General features: G+C 42.0%; 1 protein-coding gene across 4 annotated transcripts in view; it reads left to right on the forward strand.

Moving 5' to 3' along the window:
* Positions 1-14,333, forward strand: part of CTNNA2 (catenin alpha 2) — a 361,600-nt gene that overhangs the window by 291,130 nt on the left and 56,137 nt on the right. For all 4 annotated transcript variants that reach the window (XM_070756873.1, XM_070756876.1, XM_070756875.1 and 1 more), the window contains exons 8-10: positions 1,528-1,641; positions 7,548-7,729; positions 11,585-11,690. In XM_070756873.1, the coding sequence (XP_070612974.1) occupies positions 1,528-1,641; positions 7,548-7,729; positions 11,585-11,690 (402 nt within the window). The remainder of the gene's footprint in view (positions 1-1,527; positions 1,642-7,547; positions 7,730-11,584; positions 11,691-14,333) is intronic.

Here is a 14,333-nt window from a genome sequence, read left to right on the forward strand (position 1 = left end):
TGCACAATCTTCTTTCCTTCCCCTCTCCTTTCTTCCTTCCCCTTCCTTCCTTCCCTTCCTCCTGCCCATCAAACTTTTCCTCCCTCCCTCCCTTCCTTTCCTCCTGCTCATAAAACCTCTCATCTTTCTTTCCTTCCTTTCCCTCCTTATTTTCCTTCCCTTCCTTTTTCCCATAACACCTTCCTTCTTTCCTTCCATCTTTTCCTTCCTTCCTTCCTTCTTTTTTTCTCATAAAACTTTCCTCTTTCCCTCTCTCCCTCACAACTTCCCTTCTCTTCTTTTTTATACAGCCTGCACTGGCTGCCGATCGGTTTCCGGTCACAATTCAAAGTGTTGGTCATGACCTTTAAAGCCCTACATGGCATTGGACCAGAATACATCCGGAACCGCCTTCCACCGCACGAATCCCAGCGGCCGATAAGGTCCCACAGAGTTGGCCTTCTCCGGGTCCCATCGACCAAACAATGTCGTTTGGCGGGCCCCAGGGGAAGAGCCTTCTCTGTGGCGGCCCCGGCCCTCTGGAACCAACTCCCCCCAGAGATTAGAACGCCCCCCCACCCTCCTTGTCTTTCGCAAACTACTCAAGACCCACCTTTGTTGCCAGGCATGGGGGAGTTAGGATATTCCTTCCCCTAGGCCATTACAAGTTATGTATGGTATCTTTGTGTGTATGTTTGGTTTTACTATAAGGGTTTTTAGTTGTTTTATTAAATTGAATTGTTACATGTTGTTTTTATCATTGTTGTTAGCCACCCCGAGTCTGCAGAGAGGGGTGGCATACAAATCCAATACAGTAAATAAATAAATAAATACAATCTTCCTTCCTTCCCCTCTCCTTTCTTTCTTCTTCCCCTTCCTTCCTTCCCTTTCCTTCCTTTCTTCCTTTCCTTCCTTCCTTTCTTCCTTCCTTTTCTTTCCTTTCTTCCTTTCCTTCCTTCCTTCCTTCCTTTCTTCCTTCCCTTCCCTTCCTTCCTTCCTTCCTTTCCTTTCCTTCCTTTCTTCCTTTCCTTCCTTCCTTCCTTCCTTCCTTCCCTTTCCTTCATTTCTTCCTTCCCTTTCCTTCCTTCCTTCTTTCCTTCCTTTTCCTTCCTTCCTTCCTTCCTTCCTTTTTTCTTCCTTCCTTCCTTCCTTCCTTTTCCTTCCTTTCTTCCTTCCCTTTCCTTCCTTCCTTTTTTCTTCCTTCCTTCCTTTCTTCCTTCCCTTTCCTTCCTTCCTTCCTTTTTTCTTCCTTCCTTCCTTCCTTCCTTCCCTTTCCTTTCTTCCTTCCCTTTCCTTCCTTCCTTCCCTTTCCTTCCTTCCTTCCTTCCTTCCCTTTCCTCCTTTCCTTCCTTCCTTCCTTTCTTCCTTCCCTTTCCTTCATTTCTTCCTTCCCTTTCCTTCCTTCCTTCCTTCCTTCTTTCCTTCCCTTTCCTTCCTTCCTTTCTTCCCTTTCCTTTCTTCCTTCCCTTTCCTTCCTTCCTTCCTTCCTTTTTTCTTCCTTCCTTCCTTCCTTCCTTCCCTTTCCTTCCTTTCTGCCCTAAAATCCAGACTCCTGAAGAACTAGAGGATGATTCTGATTTCGAACAGGAAGATTATGATGTGCGGAGCCGGACAAGCGTCCAAACTGAAGACGATCAGCTTATCGCCGGCCAGAGTGCGAGGGTGAGTTTACAGTCTGAGCTGTGCATTCATATCTCTTCCAATTCTGCAAGCCGATTTGGAGAATGTAAAGCTTAGGATGGCTACCGAGGCATGAAGTTCCATTTTGAGTTCTCAAGAACTGAGTTAATTTGTTTGACACTCAAGTTGGAAAAGTTTGTGCAAAATAGAAAAAAAATCTGTGGATAGTGCTTTTTTCCATGACCCAAGATTTATGCCAATACAGTGATCCCTCGATTTTCGCGATCTCGATCTTCGCGAAACGCTATATCGCGATTTTTCAAAAAATATTAATTAAAAATATTTTCCCACCCGATGACGTCACTCTCTTCCTTTCTCATCTTTCTTTCTCTCTCTCTTTCTCTATCTTGCTTCTTCCTCTCTCACACTCTCTTTCTCCCTCTCTCATCTCTTTCTTTCCTTCTCTCTCTTTCTCTATCTCTCCCCCTCTTGCTCTCGAGCGGCACGTGGGCGGCGGGGAAGACCCAGGGAAGGTTCCTTCGGCTGCCCAGCAGCTGATCTGCTCGGCAGCGCCGCAGCAGCGAGGAGCCGAAGATCCGGGTTTCCCCTTTGCGTGGGCGGTGGGGAAACCCGGATCTTCGGCTCCTCGCTGCTGCGGCGCTGCCGAGCAGATCAGCTGCTGGGCGGCCGAAGGAACCTTCCCTGGGTCTTCCCAGGTGCGGAAGTAAAAACACCATCTGCGCATGCGCGGCCATGGAAAAAAAGGGCGGGCATGCACAGATGGTGTTTTTACTTCCGGAACCACTATATCGCGAAAAATCGATTATCGCGAGGGGTCTTGGAACGGAACCCTCGTGATAATCGAGGGATCACTGTATTCTTTTTTTCCTTAAAAAAACTTTTTTAAACACCTAATCTGATAAATTTGTCAAAGCTCCCAGGGATTTCAGTTCTAGTCACTGCACCTCAAGAAGGATATAACAGAACTGGAAAAGGTACAAAAAAGGGCAACAAGAAGGATCAAGGGAATGGAACCAGGTTGCAACGCCTTGGTCTCTTCAGCCTTGAAAGACGATGTTTAAGGGTCCTTCCTGGAGTCCCCGTTTCAGCTGGCCAGGAAGAACGTCTCAGTGACGTCAAAGCTCCGCCCCTGGAATCCCCTTGTGGGATTCCCCACTTCCTTTTGTGCCTCCCAACAGGCTGTTCTGGGAAGTGCTGCTGCCCAGCTGTCACCTTCAAAAACAGCCAGGGCGCTTCTCGGCGGTCTCCCGAACGCCGAACTCAGAAGTTCGGCAAAAGTTCGGGAGAGCGCCGGGTAGTACCCCGGCTGTTCCGGAAGGTGACAGCTGGGTGGTGGCGCTTCCTGGCGCTCTCCCGAACCCGAATTTTGCCAAACTTTTGCAAAAATTCGGGTTCGGTATACCAAACTGTGCAAAGTTTGGTACAAACCCAAATTTTGCGGGTTCGGTTCACCCAACACTAATTATCACTAACCCCCAAAACTTTACCCTTAGACTCTTCACTGTTGACCTCTCCCGATTCCTAAGAGGTTAGTAAGTGGCGTGCATAAGTGCACCAGTGTGCCTTCTTTCCCCTGTCCTAATGTTTCTCTTTTACAAGTATCATGTATATAAACACTGTTGTACCTCCAATGCGTAATTGACAAACTAGATAGATAGATAGATAGATAGATAGAGAGAGAGAGAGAGAGAGAGAGAGAGAGAGAGAGAATGGATGCATAAATAGAGGGGAGGGGGAGAGAGAGAGAAAGAAAGAGAGATGAATAGAGAAAGGTAGGTAGGTAGAGATGGATGGGTGGAGAGAGAGATGGATAGAAAGAGATGGATAGATAGATAGATAGATAGATAGATAGATAGATAGATAGATAGATAGATAGATAGATAGATTAGATAGAGAGAGAGAGAGACAGAGACAGAGACAGAGACAGACAGACAGACAGAATACTGGCTGGCAATGCCACCTTCTGGAACATCATGTCTCTCAAGGTCCCTTTGACCTTTCATGAGGGCCCGAAGGACTCTGCCAGATGGCTGTTAGTTTGCCCAACAAAATCTGCATTTTATTTTTCTTCAGTCCTAGGAATGTTTTCCATAAAATCATTCTGTATAACAGGAAGGTTTACGTGGTGGCAACACCACTCCATTGAAGTTATTTGGTGTTTAACGACTCCACATTTATTGTGGATTAGAAGTAAATGGAAATGGGAATTTATACACTGCATAGCTCACCGAAAGAAAACAGTCTTCGGGGGGTGGGGGAGAACCAATTTCTGAGTTGTAAAAACAAAAGTTAGCCTTAGTTGGAATCACACCACATAGAGGTATCAGGGAGACACGCAAATAAATATGCACAACCTTAGAGATGCAAATATAAACATTAAGTTCATAAAACAGCACTGCAGTTCTTTTGAGATGCAAAGAAGAGACTCTCAATTTCTGTGCATTTTTATAGGGGAAGCTGCTGTTGATGTGTTGTGTTTGCACATTAACATTTCAGACTGCTGAACTACTTTGATAAGGCCTAATTAAAACCTAGACGCTGAATTCTAATTTGATAAGCTTTCATGTTTTCTTCATTTTTTTTTCTTGATCTCTTGATTCAAGATAACCTTTCTCTCCCCCTCCACCCAAACTCTGGTTCTGCAAAAGGTCAATTGTGAATTTTTTAAAAAGCCGAGAGCGTTTTAAGAATATGTAGAGAGAAGCAATAGCTGATTGAAAGTGACATAAACAAGAAAAAATGTAATGACACTTAAATCTATGCCACACTCCATTAAATGTACCAAGCAGTGAGATACAACCCTGGAGCTAAACACACTTTTCAGTATAGGAATCATGGCTGAAATTTTGATCTTCAAAAGTAATTATTAAACGCTGTTTTCTTGCAGCATCGTCTTGGAAAAAACGTTGAAATAAAGTGGAATTCTTCTATTTACCATTGGACTCAGAATCAGCTCAATGGTGATATCTCTTGAAACTCATTTCAAATTCCTCTAGAAAAGTTATCTCGCACAGCACAAATTCTGGAGTACAGTGTTCCCTTGATTTTCGCAGGGGATGCGTTCCGAGACCGCCCGCGAAAGTCGAATTTCCGCGAAGTAGAGATGCGGAAGTAAATACACTATTTTTGGCTATGAACAGTATCACAAGCCTTCCTGTAACATTTTAAACCCCTAAACTGCAATTTCCCATTCCCTTAGCAACCATTTAGATTATTACTCACCATGTTTATTTATTAAAGTTTATTTAAAAAAATATTTATTAAAGGCAGACGAAAGTTTGGCGATGTTGTATGACGTAATCGGGCGGGGAAAACCGTGGTATAGGGGAAAAAACCACAAAGTAATTTTTAATCAATATTTTTGAAAAACCGTGGTATAGCCGTTTCGCGAAGTTTGAACCCGTGAAAATCAAGGGACCACTGTACACTAAAGTCTATTTGGAGTTTTCCTTTTTTAAAAAAAAAATATATTTTTTAAATCTTTCTCCAAAGTTACGATACAAAACGAGTCCTCGGAGAGGGGCGGCATATTATTAATAATAATAATAATAATAATAATAATAATAATAATAATAATAATAATTTATTAGATTTGTATGCCACCCCTCTCCGAAGACTCCAATTAATAAATAAATAATAAATCCAATTCATAAATAAATAATAAAAATAAAACAGAAAGAAGAAAACTTTGATTACCAAATCCAAACAACACATTAAAAAAACCATTAAAAATATGGGTACAACACGAAGTAACAAATATATTATTAATATTAAACATAAAATGCCTACCCTGGTTGAATGCTAACAAAAAGAATAACTCAAATACAGTATCTGGTGCCTTCGGCCCACGTTACATAACAGAGCTACAAGTAGTTATAAACTTTCCCATCTATAATTACTGAAAATGCTATGTTGCCTGAAAAGAAATTTACCATTGTAGAAATCTATTGTCTATCAATCAAGTCGACCCACCATCTATTTTCTGTAAAAAGAAACAGGTAGCAGCTAACCCCAAGAACAATGCTCATCTTTAAAGCCCTCTGTTAAAGGGTTGTATTTAACACAAGTTCACAAACGGCTTCCAAAATTTCAAGGTTTTTTTTGTGGTATAAGTTGCAGAGTTTGATGATCCGGTTCTGTGCAGATTGTTGTCAACTATGATCCAGCTCGCTAGCCAAATTGGGGCCATCTGTTCCTGTATTATAATTATACTGAGTTTTGAGCTGTTTTCCCCCTTTCTAGTAGTTAATGAAGTAGTCTTTGACCCGTGAAAGATTCTGCAATGATATTTCATTTTTAAGGGGCCAGTAGATTCTCCGTTGCTTGTTTGTTGCAAAGTTCAGAAAAAATAAGCCAGAGCTAATCCTGGACACAGACTGGTTTAGCTCTGAGAAAGTTGGTTAGTTGGTATCGGTGATCTAGAAACATAGAAACATAGAAGATTGATGGCAGAAAAAGACCTCCTGGTCCATCTAGTCTGCCCTTATACTATTTCCTGTATTTTATCTTAAGGATGGATCAATGTTTATCCCAGGCATGTTTAAATTCAGTGACTGTAGATTTACCAACCATGTTTGCTGGAAGTTTGTTCCAAGCATCTACTACTCTTTCAGTCAAATAATATTTTCTCACGTTGCTTCTGATCTTTCCCCCAACTCACCTCATATTGTGCCCCCTTGTTCTTGGGTTCACTTTGGTATTAAAAACACTTCCCTCCTGAACCTTATTTAACCCTTTAACATATTTAAATTTTTTGATCATGTCCCCCCTTTCCCTTCTGTCCTCCAGACTATACAGATTGAGTTCATGAAGTCTTTCCTGATAGGTTTTAGGCTTAAGACCTTCCACCGTTTTTGTAGTCTGTCTTTGGATCTAGATCAGGGGGTCTCCAAACTTGGCGACTTTAAGATTTGTGAACTTCCCAAAAATGGAAAAACAAAGACACCCCCCACTGAACCAGAGATACTACACAAAATATTTTCTTGTGCAGAAATGGACAGATTCATGATGGAAGTAAAGGATAAAAATGATACTTTGAAATATGGGACAAATTATACAATTGGTGGGAATTTAAGAGAAATGTTGGGATTATAATATATAGCGATAAATAGGAGATGTATAGATTTTCATATTATCAAAGAAGGAAAATGGAACTAACACTGTAAATGAAATATAGATATATCAATATAGAGATAAAGACCTATATTTAGAAAAAAAGAAATAACTTGATGGAAATATTTAAATTGGAATATCATGTCATGTCCATGTCTTTTTGGTTCTTTTCATGTTTTTTAAATAAGGGTTAAATAAGATTCAGGAGGGAAGTGTTTTTAATAGGAAAATGAACACAAGAACAAGGGGACACAATCTGAAGTTAGTTGGGCGAAAGATCAGAAGCAATGTGAGAAAATATTATTTCACTGAAAGAGTAGTAGATCCTTGGAACAAACTTCCAGCAGACGTGGTTGGTAAATCCACAGTAACTGAATTTAAACATGCCTGGGATAAACATATATCCATTGTAAGATAAAATACAGGAAATAGTATAAGGGCAGACTAGATGGACCATGAGGTCTTTTTCTGCCGTCAGTCTTCTATGTTTCTATGTTTTTAATTGTATTATAAATAAAAAGCTTAAAAAAAAGGATTTGTGGATTTCAAAGTCCCAGGATTACTCCGTGATTGAGGAATTCTGGGAGTTGAAATCTTTAAAAGTCTCCAAATTTGAAGACCCCTTATCTAGAAGGATTCCTTATCAGCAGTAACTAAAGCACAAATCAGATTAGATTTGAATGAAGGCCAGGAGGGATAAATTGCATTTTTAAAATGGTTTTCCAGCTTAGAGAAAGTGGAGAGAAGCTAAACTCCAAGTTTGCATTCTCAACACGTCTTAAAACTAACATGACTCTGTGTGGTTTTTCAAACAGGCCATCATGGCTCAACTTCCTCAGGAGGAGAAAGCGAAAATAGCCGAGCAGGTAGAGATATTCCATCAAGAAAAGAGTAAACTGGACGCCGAGGTGGCCAAATGGGATGACAGTGGGAATGACATCATTGTCCTGGCCAAACAGATGTGCATGATCATGATGGAGATGACCGACTTCACCAGGTAGGTCCATCCGTGAAGTTTGTCTTTGTGAGGGTTGACTTACGGAGATTCTCAGTCACTCAGGCCATGGTTGTCCCAAAGGTTCTGTTCAAAAATCAACTGGGTTTTCTTGGGTTTTTTCCCCCCTTTGAAAATGTTTTGCTTCTTATCAAAGCAGCTTCTTCCAAAGACCTGAGATGCAAAACCTCTTCAAGAAGAACGAAAGTAGCTTTCTTGGATGAGAAGCAAAATGCCTTCAAGAAGAACTGAATAAGCTTCTTAGATGAGAAGCAAAACGCCTTCAAGAAGAACTGAAGAACTTTATTGGATGAGGAGCAAAATGTCTTCAAGAAGAACTGAAGAAGCTTCTTAGATGAGAAGCAAAATGCCTTCAAGAAGAACTGGAGAACTTTATTGGATGAGAACAAAAATGTCTTCAAGAAGAACTGGAGAACTTTCTTGGATGAGAAGCAAAATGCCTTCAAGAAGAAGTGAAGAACTTTATTGGATGAGAACCAAAATGTCTTCAAGAAGAACTGAAGAACTTTCTTGAATGAGGAGCAAAATGTCTTCAAGAAGAACTGAAGAAGCTTCTTAGATGAGAAGCACAATGTCTTCAAGAAGAACTGAAGAACTTTATTGGATGAGAAGCAAAACGCCTTCAAGAAGAACTGAAGAACTTTCTTGGATGAGAAGCAAAACGTCTTCAAGAAGAACTGAAGAACTTTCTTGGATGAGGAGCAAAATGTCTTCAAGAAGAACTGAAGAACTTTATTGGATGAAAAGCAAAATGTCTTCAAGAAGAACTGATGAAGCTTCTTAGATAAGAAGCAAAATGTCTTCAAGAAGAACTGGAGAACTTTCTTGGATGAAGAAGAACAAATTAGCCAAACAGCTGGGCGAGCCAGGGCAAAAACAAATAAATAATATATATTTTTTTTAAAAAATCTGAAATTCAACCCACATTTTAACAAACCTCCCTGACAATATTTCAACTTTGTGGACGTGTAAAGACGCCTCCTTTTATGTCCCTGCTGAATTCTGACCCATTTCCGGATTGGATCGGGCCAATTTTACATTAAATCCTGCTTGGGGAAACACTGAGCCCGTTTGCTATTTTGCATTCCTCCAGGACTACCCTCTTAATGAACACTTTTAAAAATGCATCTACAATTAAGTTCAGGGGCTCGGAGGCAAAAAAAGAAAACAACACACACACCGAGACCAAACTGCTGGCAAAGCATTTTGGAATAGCTGTAGATCTACCCTGCCTCCCTCACCCCCCCTTCCTCCCAAATCCCCCCCCCCAAATTTCCTAACCTATGCTCTAATAAGTAGTTTAAAGAGCATGGTGTGTTAAATTGAGTAAACAGTCACCTCGCGGTTCTGCACGAATATGAAAAACAAAACCGGAACTGTTGCTAGAGGTTTATAGAGGAATTATTGAGTCTGTCATTTGCACGTCGATAGCTGTCTGGTTTGGGTATTACAGCAATCGAACAGGACAGGCACAGACGCCAATAGATAGTTAAGATTGCAGAAAAAAACCAGCCTTGTTTTCCACAGAAGGCCTGTATATTGTGTGGATCAGAAGGAGGGCTGGAAAAAAATATTCTGCAGACCCCTTCCATCCTGGATATAAAACTGTTTAACAAAATAACAGAATAAGAGAGTTAGAAGGGACCTTGGAGGTCTTTTAGTTCAACCCCGTACCATTGCAGACAAATAGAAACATAGAAGATTGACGGCAGAAAAAGACCTCCTGGTCCATCTAGTCTGCCCTTATACTATTGTTTGTGTTTTATCTTAGGATGGATATATGTTTATCCCGGGCACGTTTAAATTCAGTTACTGTGGATTTACCAACCACGTTTGCTGGAAGTTTGTTCCAAGCATCTACTACTCTTTCAGTAAAATATTATTTTCCCTCGTTGCTTCTCATCTTTCCCCCAACTGACCTCAGATTTTGTTTTTTCATCTTTCTTATCGACAGTTGTTAAGTCTGGACTGTTATGTGTCAGGTGCCTGTCTATTTGAATTTTGAAGTCCCAGAGGAATCTAGCTTCCTTCCTTCCTTCCTTCCTTCCTTCCTTCCTTCCTTCCTTCCTTCCTTCCTTCCTTGATTGATTGATTGATTGATATGCTGCCTCTCTCTGAGGATTTGGGGCAGCTCACAACATACCCAAAACAATATACAATATACATATCTAAAAATCCAATTAATTTAGCTAAAATTCCTTTAATAACCCTAATAACATTTAAAATCACCTATTCCCATTCGAACAGCAAAACATACCTACACTCATCGGCCAAGGAGCTAAGATCTAATGGCCCCAGGCCCGGCGACACGTCTTTAGACTCTTACAGAAGGCGAGGAGGGTGGGGGGTAGTACGAATCGCTGGGGGGAGCTGATTCCAAAGGACCGGGGCCCCCACCGAGAAGGCTCTTCCCCTAGGCCCCCGTCAAGTGACATTGTCTAGTTGGTGGGACCTGAAGAAGGCCGACTCTGTGGATCTTTAATTATTTATTTAAATTTATTTATTTATAAAGAACAGTTTTTGTTGATGTTGTTATAGCTATGTAGTTGAAGCACTATTTTGTTACGTATCATTTGTAAATAGAGATATGATCTAGGAATTTGATAAATGAATTGGTTTTATTTTCTACCATCCTTGATTATTTTTTCTGTAGTTGGGTCTTACAGGACATATATGCTTTTGGAAACACAATAGTTTAAAAAGCTTCATATATAAGCAGGTACAATAAATATTTGGGAAAAAGTCCTTCTGTAACATAACTTTTTCAGTTTTGACTCCCAACTCTCTGCTGTTACCAGCACTAGATTTGTATGCCGCCCCTCTCCGTAGACTCGGGGCGGCATACAAATAACGTATTGTGGTTGTTGTTGTTGCTTGGTGCTTTGCATGGACACTGAGTGCTTCTGTATCAGAGACAGATTCCTTGTAAATCTAATCCAGGGGTAAAATGCTCCTGGTTCGTTTGTGCCTGTCGGTCGTCGGAGAACCGGTAACGAAGGGAGCACTGAGGCTCTAACCACCCACCTGGGTGCCTCCATTTGCGTTCCTTTCTCCTCTACACATGCACAGAATACTTTGCACATGGGCAGAGGGTAAAAAAAAATCAAATGGTGGCATCCGGGCAGGTGGGCGAAGCCTCGCACACCCTTCGCAACCAGCTCTCTGGCAACTGATAGGTACAAGCGCACCGGGAACATTTTACTCCAGTCTAATCACATTTGACCAAAAAAAGCAATAATTCTCAACTTGGGGTCGGAACCTTTTTGGGGGTCAAATGACCGTTTCACAAGGGTCGCCTACGATCATGAGAAAAGACAAATTTCCCCTGGTGTTAGGAACTAAAGCTTTTATTCTGACGCCTTGGAGCATATTTTTACAATTCCAACCAATCAGGTGTTTGCAGTGGGAGTGTCCCTCTAACCTTCCTGCCAATCAGCTTAATTGGAGAATTGGCGCTAGACTTATGGTTGGGGCTCACCACAAATGAGGAACTGTATTAAGGGGTCACATATCTATTCTGGCACCTTGGAACATATTTTTACAATCCGACCAATCAGGCGTTTACGGTGGGAGTGTCCCTCTGAACTTCCTGCAAATCAGCTTAAAGTTCTATTAGGAGAATTGGCACTAGACTTATGGTTGGGGCTCACCACAATATGAGGAACTGTATTAAGGGGTCACGGCTTTAGAAAGGTTGAGAACCACTGAAATAAAGTAAAGTGGGAACAGCCTGTCATACCTGCCTTGGGCCTTCAGGCCTGCCAGTATTCAAATTTGTTTGTCATTGCTTTGTTTCCAAGCATGAAGTCAACGGTTTTTTCCCCTTGTGTCTTCTAGGGGAAAAGGACCACTGAAGAATACCTCTGATGTCATAAACGCGGCCAAGAAAATTGCAGAAGCCGGCTCCAGAATGGACAAACTGGCGCGGGCGGTGGCCGATCAGGTAATTTCAGAGCTTATCTCAAGACGAGCGTGAGCAGCAGAGCGAACCGTTTCTGACCGGCGTCATGGTTGCGTGTCTGGAATTTTTATTTTATTTATTTATTTATTCATTCATTTGTCCAATACGCAAATACATAGGAAGAAAAATAGACATGTGATAATATAAAAGAGGGTGAAAGTGAACTTAGAGGAGAGGATATATGAAAGGAAGAGAATATATAAAATAGGTGAAAGAAAGAAAAGATAATTGGATAGGGGACGAAAGGCACACCAGTGCACTTATGTATGCCCCTTACTGGCCTCTTAGGAACCTGGAGAGGTCAATCATAGAGAGTCTAAGGGAGAAATGTTGGGCGTTAGGGGTTGACACTATTGAGTCCGGTAGTGAGTTCCACGCTTCAATAACTCGATTGTTGAAATCATATTTTTTACAGTCAAGTTTGGCGCGGTTCGTATTAAGTTTGAATCTGTTGCGTGCTCTTGTGTTGTTGCAGTCTAAGCTGAAGTAGTCATTGACCGGTAGGACGTTGCAGCATATGATCTTGTGGGCAATACTCAAATTGTGTTTTAGGCACCGTAGTTCTAGGCTTTCAAGGCCCAGGATTGTTCGTCTATTTTCGTAGGATATTCTGTTTCAAGTGGAGGAGTGAGGGGCTCTTCTGGTGAAATATCTTTGGACGTTTTCAAGGGTGTGGATGTCTGAAATGTGGTATGGGTTCCAGACAGATGAGCAGTAGTCTAGGATGGGTCTGGCAAAAGTTTTGTAGGCTCTTGTGAGTAGTGTGAGATTGCCTGAGCAGAAGCTGCGTAGGATCAGGTTAACAACTCTAGAGGCTTTTTTGGCGATATTGTTGCAGTGGGCTTTAGCACTTAGGTCATTCACACAATTGTTTCTTTCTGATTAAAGCAGCTTCCCTCAGCAAGGTGCTGTGCATCTATAATAGAGAAAGAAACACACAAACACAGAGTCCTGAACTTCCAATCAGTATGCTAACTGGCTTGGGTGCCTCTGAGAATTCTGGGAGTTATAGTTCCTAAACATTTTCATGGCACCTGATTGGGGATGGGCCATGAAAACAATATTCACCTTACTGGGTGAAATATCAAGGAGAGTTGTACAGGTAAGTGGTCCTTGGCTGGTAACAGCAATTAAGTCCGAGATTTCAGTTGCTAAGTGAGATGGCATAGCAGGTAGAGTGCAGTACTGTCTTTTATATGCTGGATTGTTACATTTCCTTCCGCCAACAGTGATAATTTCAAATACCAGTGATACCTCGTCTTACGAACTTAATTGGTTCCAGGACAAGGTTTGTAAGGTGAAAAGTTTGTAAGACGAAACAATGTTTCCCATAGGAATCAATGGTAAAGCTATTAATGCGTGCAAGCCCAAAACTCTCCCCTTTTGCCAGCCGAAGCGCCCGTTTTTGCGCTGCTGGGATTCCCCTGAGGCTCCCCTCCATGGGAAACCCCACCTCCGGACTTCTGTGTTTTTGTGATGCTGCAGGGGAATCCCAGCATCGCAAAAACGAGCGCTTCGCTGGCAACGGAAGTCCGGAGGGGGGGTTTCCCAGCAAAGGGAGCATCAGTGAAATCGTAGCATCGCAAAAACACCGAAGTCCTCGAAACCCCACCTCCGGACCTCTGTGTTTTTGCGATGCTGCAATTTCACTGAGGCTCCCCTCGCTGGGAAACCCCACCTCCGGACTTCTGTTGCCAGCGAATCGCCCGTTTTTGCACTGCTGGGATTACCCTGCTGGGATTCCCCTGCAGCATCGCAAAAACATGGAAGTCTGGAGGTGGTGTTTCCCATGGAGGGGAACCTCAGGGGAATCCCAGCAGCGCAAAAATGGGCGCTTCGCTGGCAAGAGAGGTCTGGAGGCGGGGCATCCCAGTGGTGGCGGCTTAGGTTTGTAAGGTGAAAATAGTTTGGAAGAAGAGGCAAAAAAATCTTAAACCCAGGGTTTGTATCTCAAAAAGTTTGTATGACGAGGGGTTTGTAAGACAAGGTGTCACTGTATATGGTTTGAAAAGGGACAGCGGTCAGCGAATTGCGCACCAGCTCTCCAAATGAAGCCAAAGACACTGACACAAACTTGTATTTTTAATAAATAAATATATTTAACATTTACATTTATAGTGAACCAGATCACCAGGAACATAGTAACATCGTGAGGTAAATCTAAAACAGTGTACAGGACGCAATTTCCTGACAGCCAGAACGGTTGATCAGTGGAACAGCTTGCCTCCAGAAGTTGTGAATGCTCTAACACTGGAAATTTTAAAGAAGATGTTGGATAACCATCTGTCTGAAGTAGTGTAGGGTTTCCTGCCTAAGCAGAGGGTTGGACTAGAAGACCTCCAAGGTCCCTTCCAAATCTGTTGCTACTATTATTATTAGGAAGAGGAAGGGAAGAAACAAAGAAGGGCTGTATGAGATGGGAAGGGAGGATGGTAGAAAAAGCAACCTTGAACTAACAAAGCATATGCAATATTCAAAGTGTTGGTTATGACCTATAAAGCCCTTCATGGCACCGGACCAGATTACCTCAGGGACCGCCTTCTGCTGCACGAATCCCAGCGACCAGTTAGGTCCCACAGAGTTGGCCTTCTCCGGGCCCTGTCAACCAAACAATGTCGCTTGGCA

The sequence above is a fragment of the Erythrolamprus reginae genome, chromosome 7, assembly GCF_031021105.1.
Source record: "Erythrolamprus reginae isolate rEryReg1 chromosome 7, rEryReg1.hap1, whole genome shotgun sequence".
NCBI classification, from domain to species: Eukaryota; Metazoa; Chordata; class Lepidosauria; order Squamata; family Dipsadidae; genus Erythrolamprus; species Erythrolamprus reginae.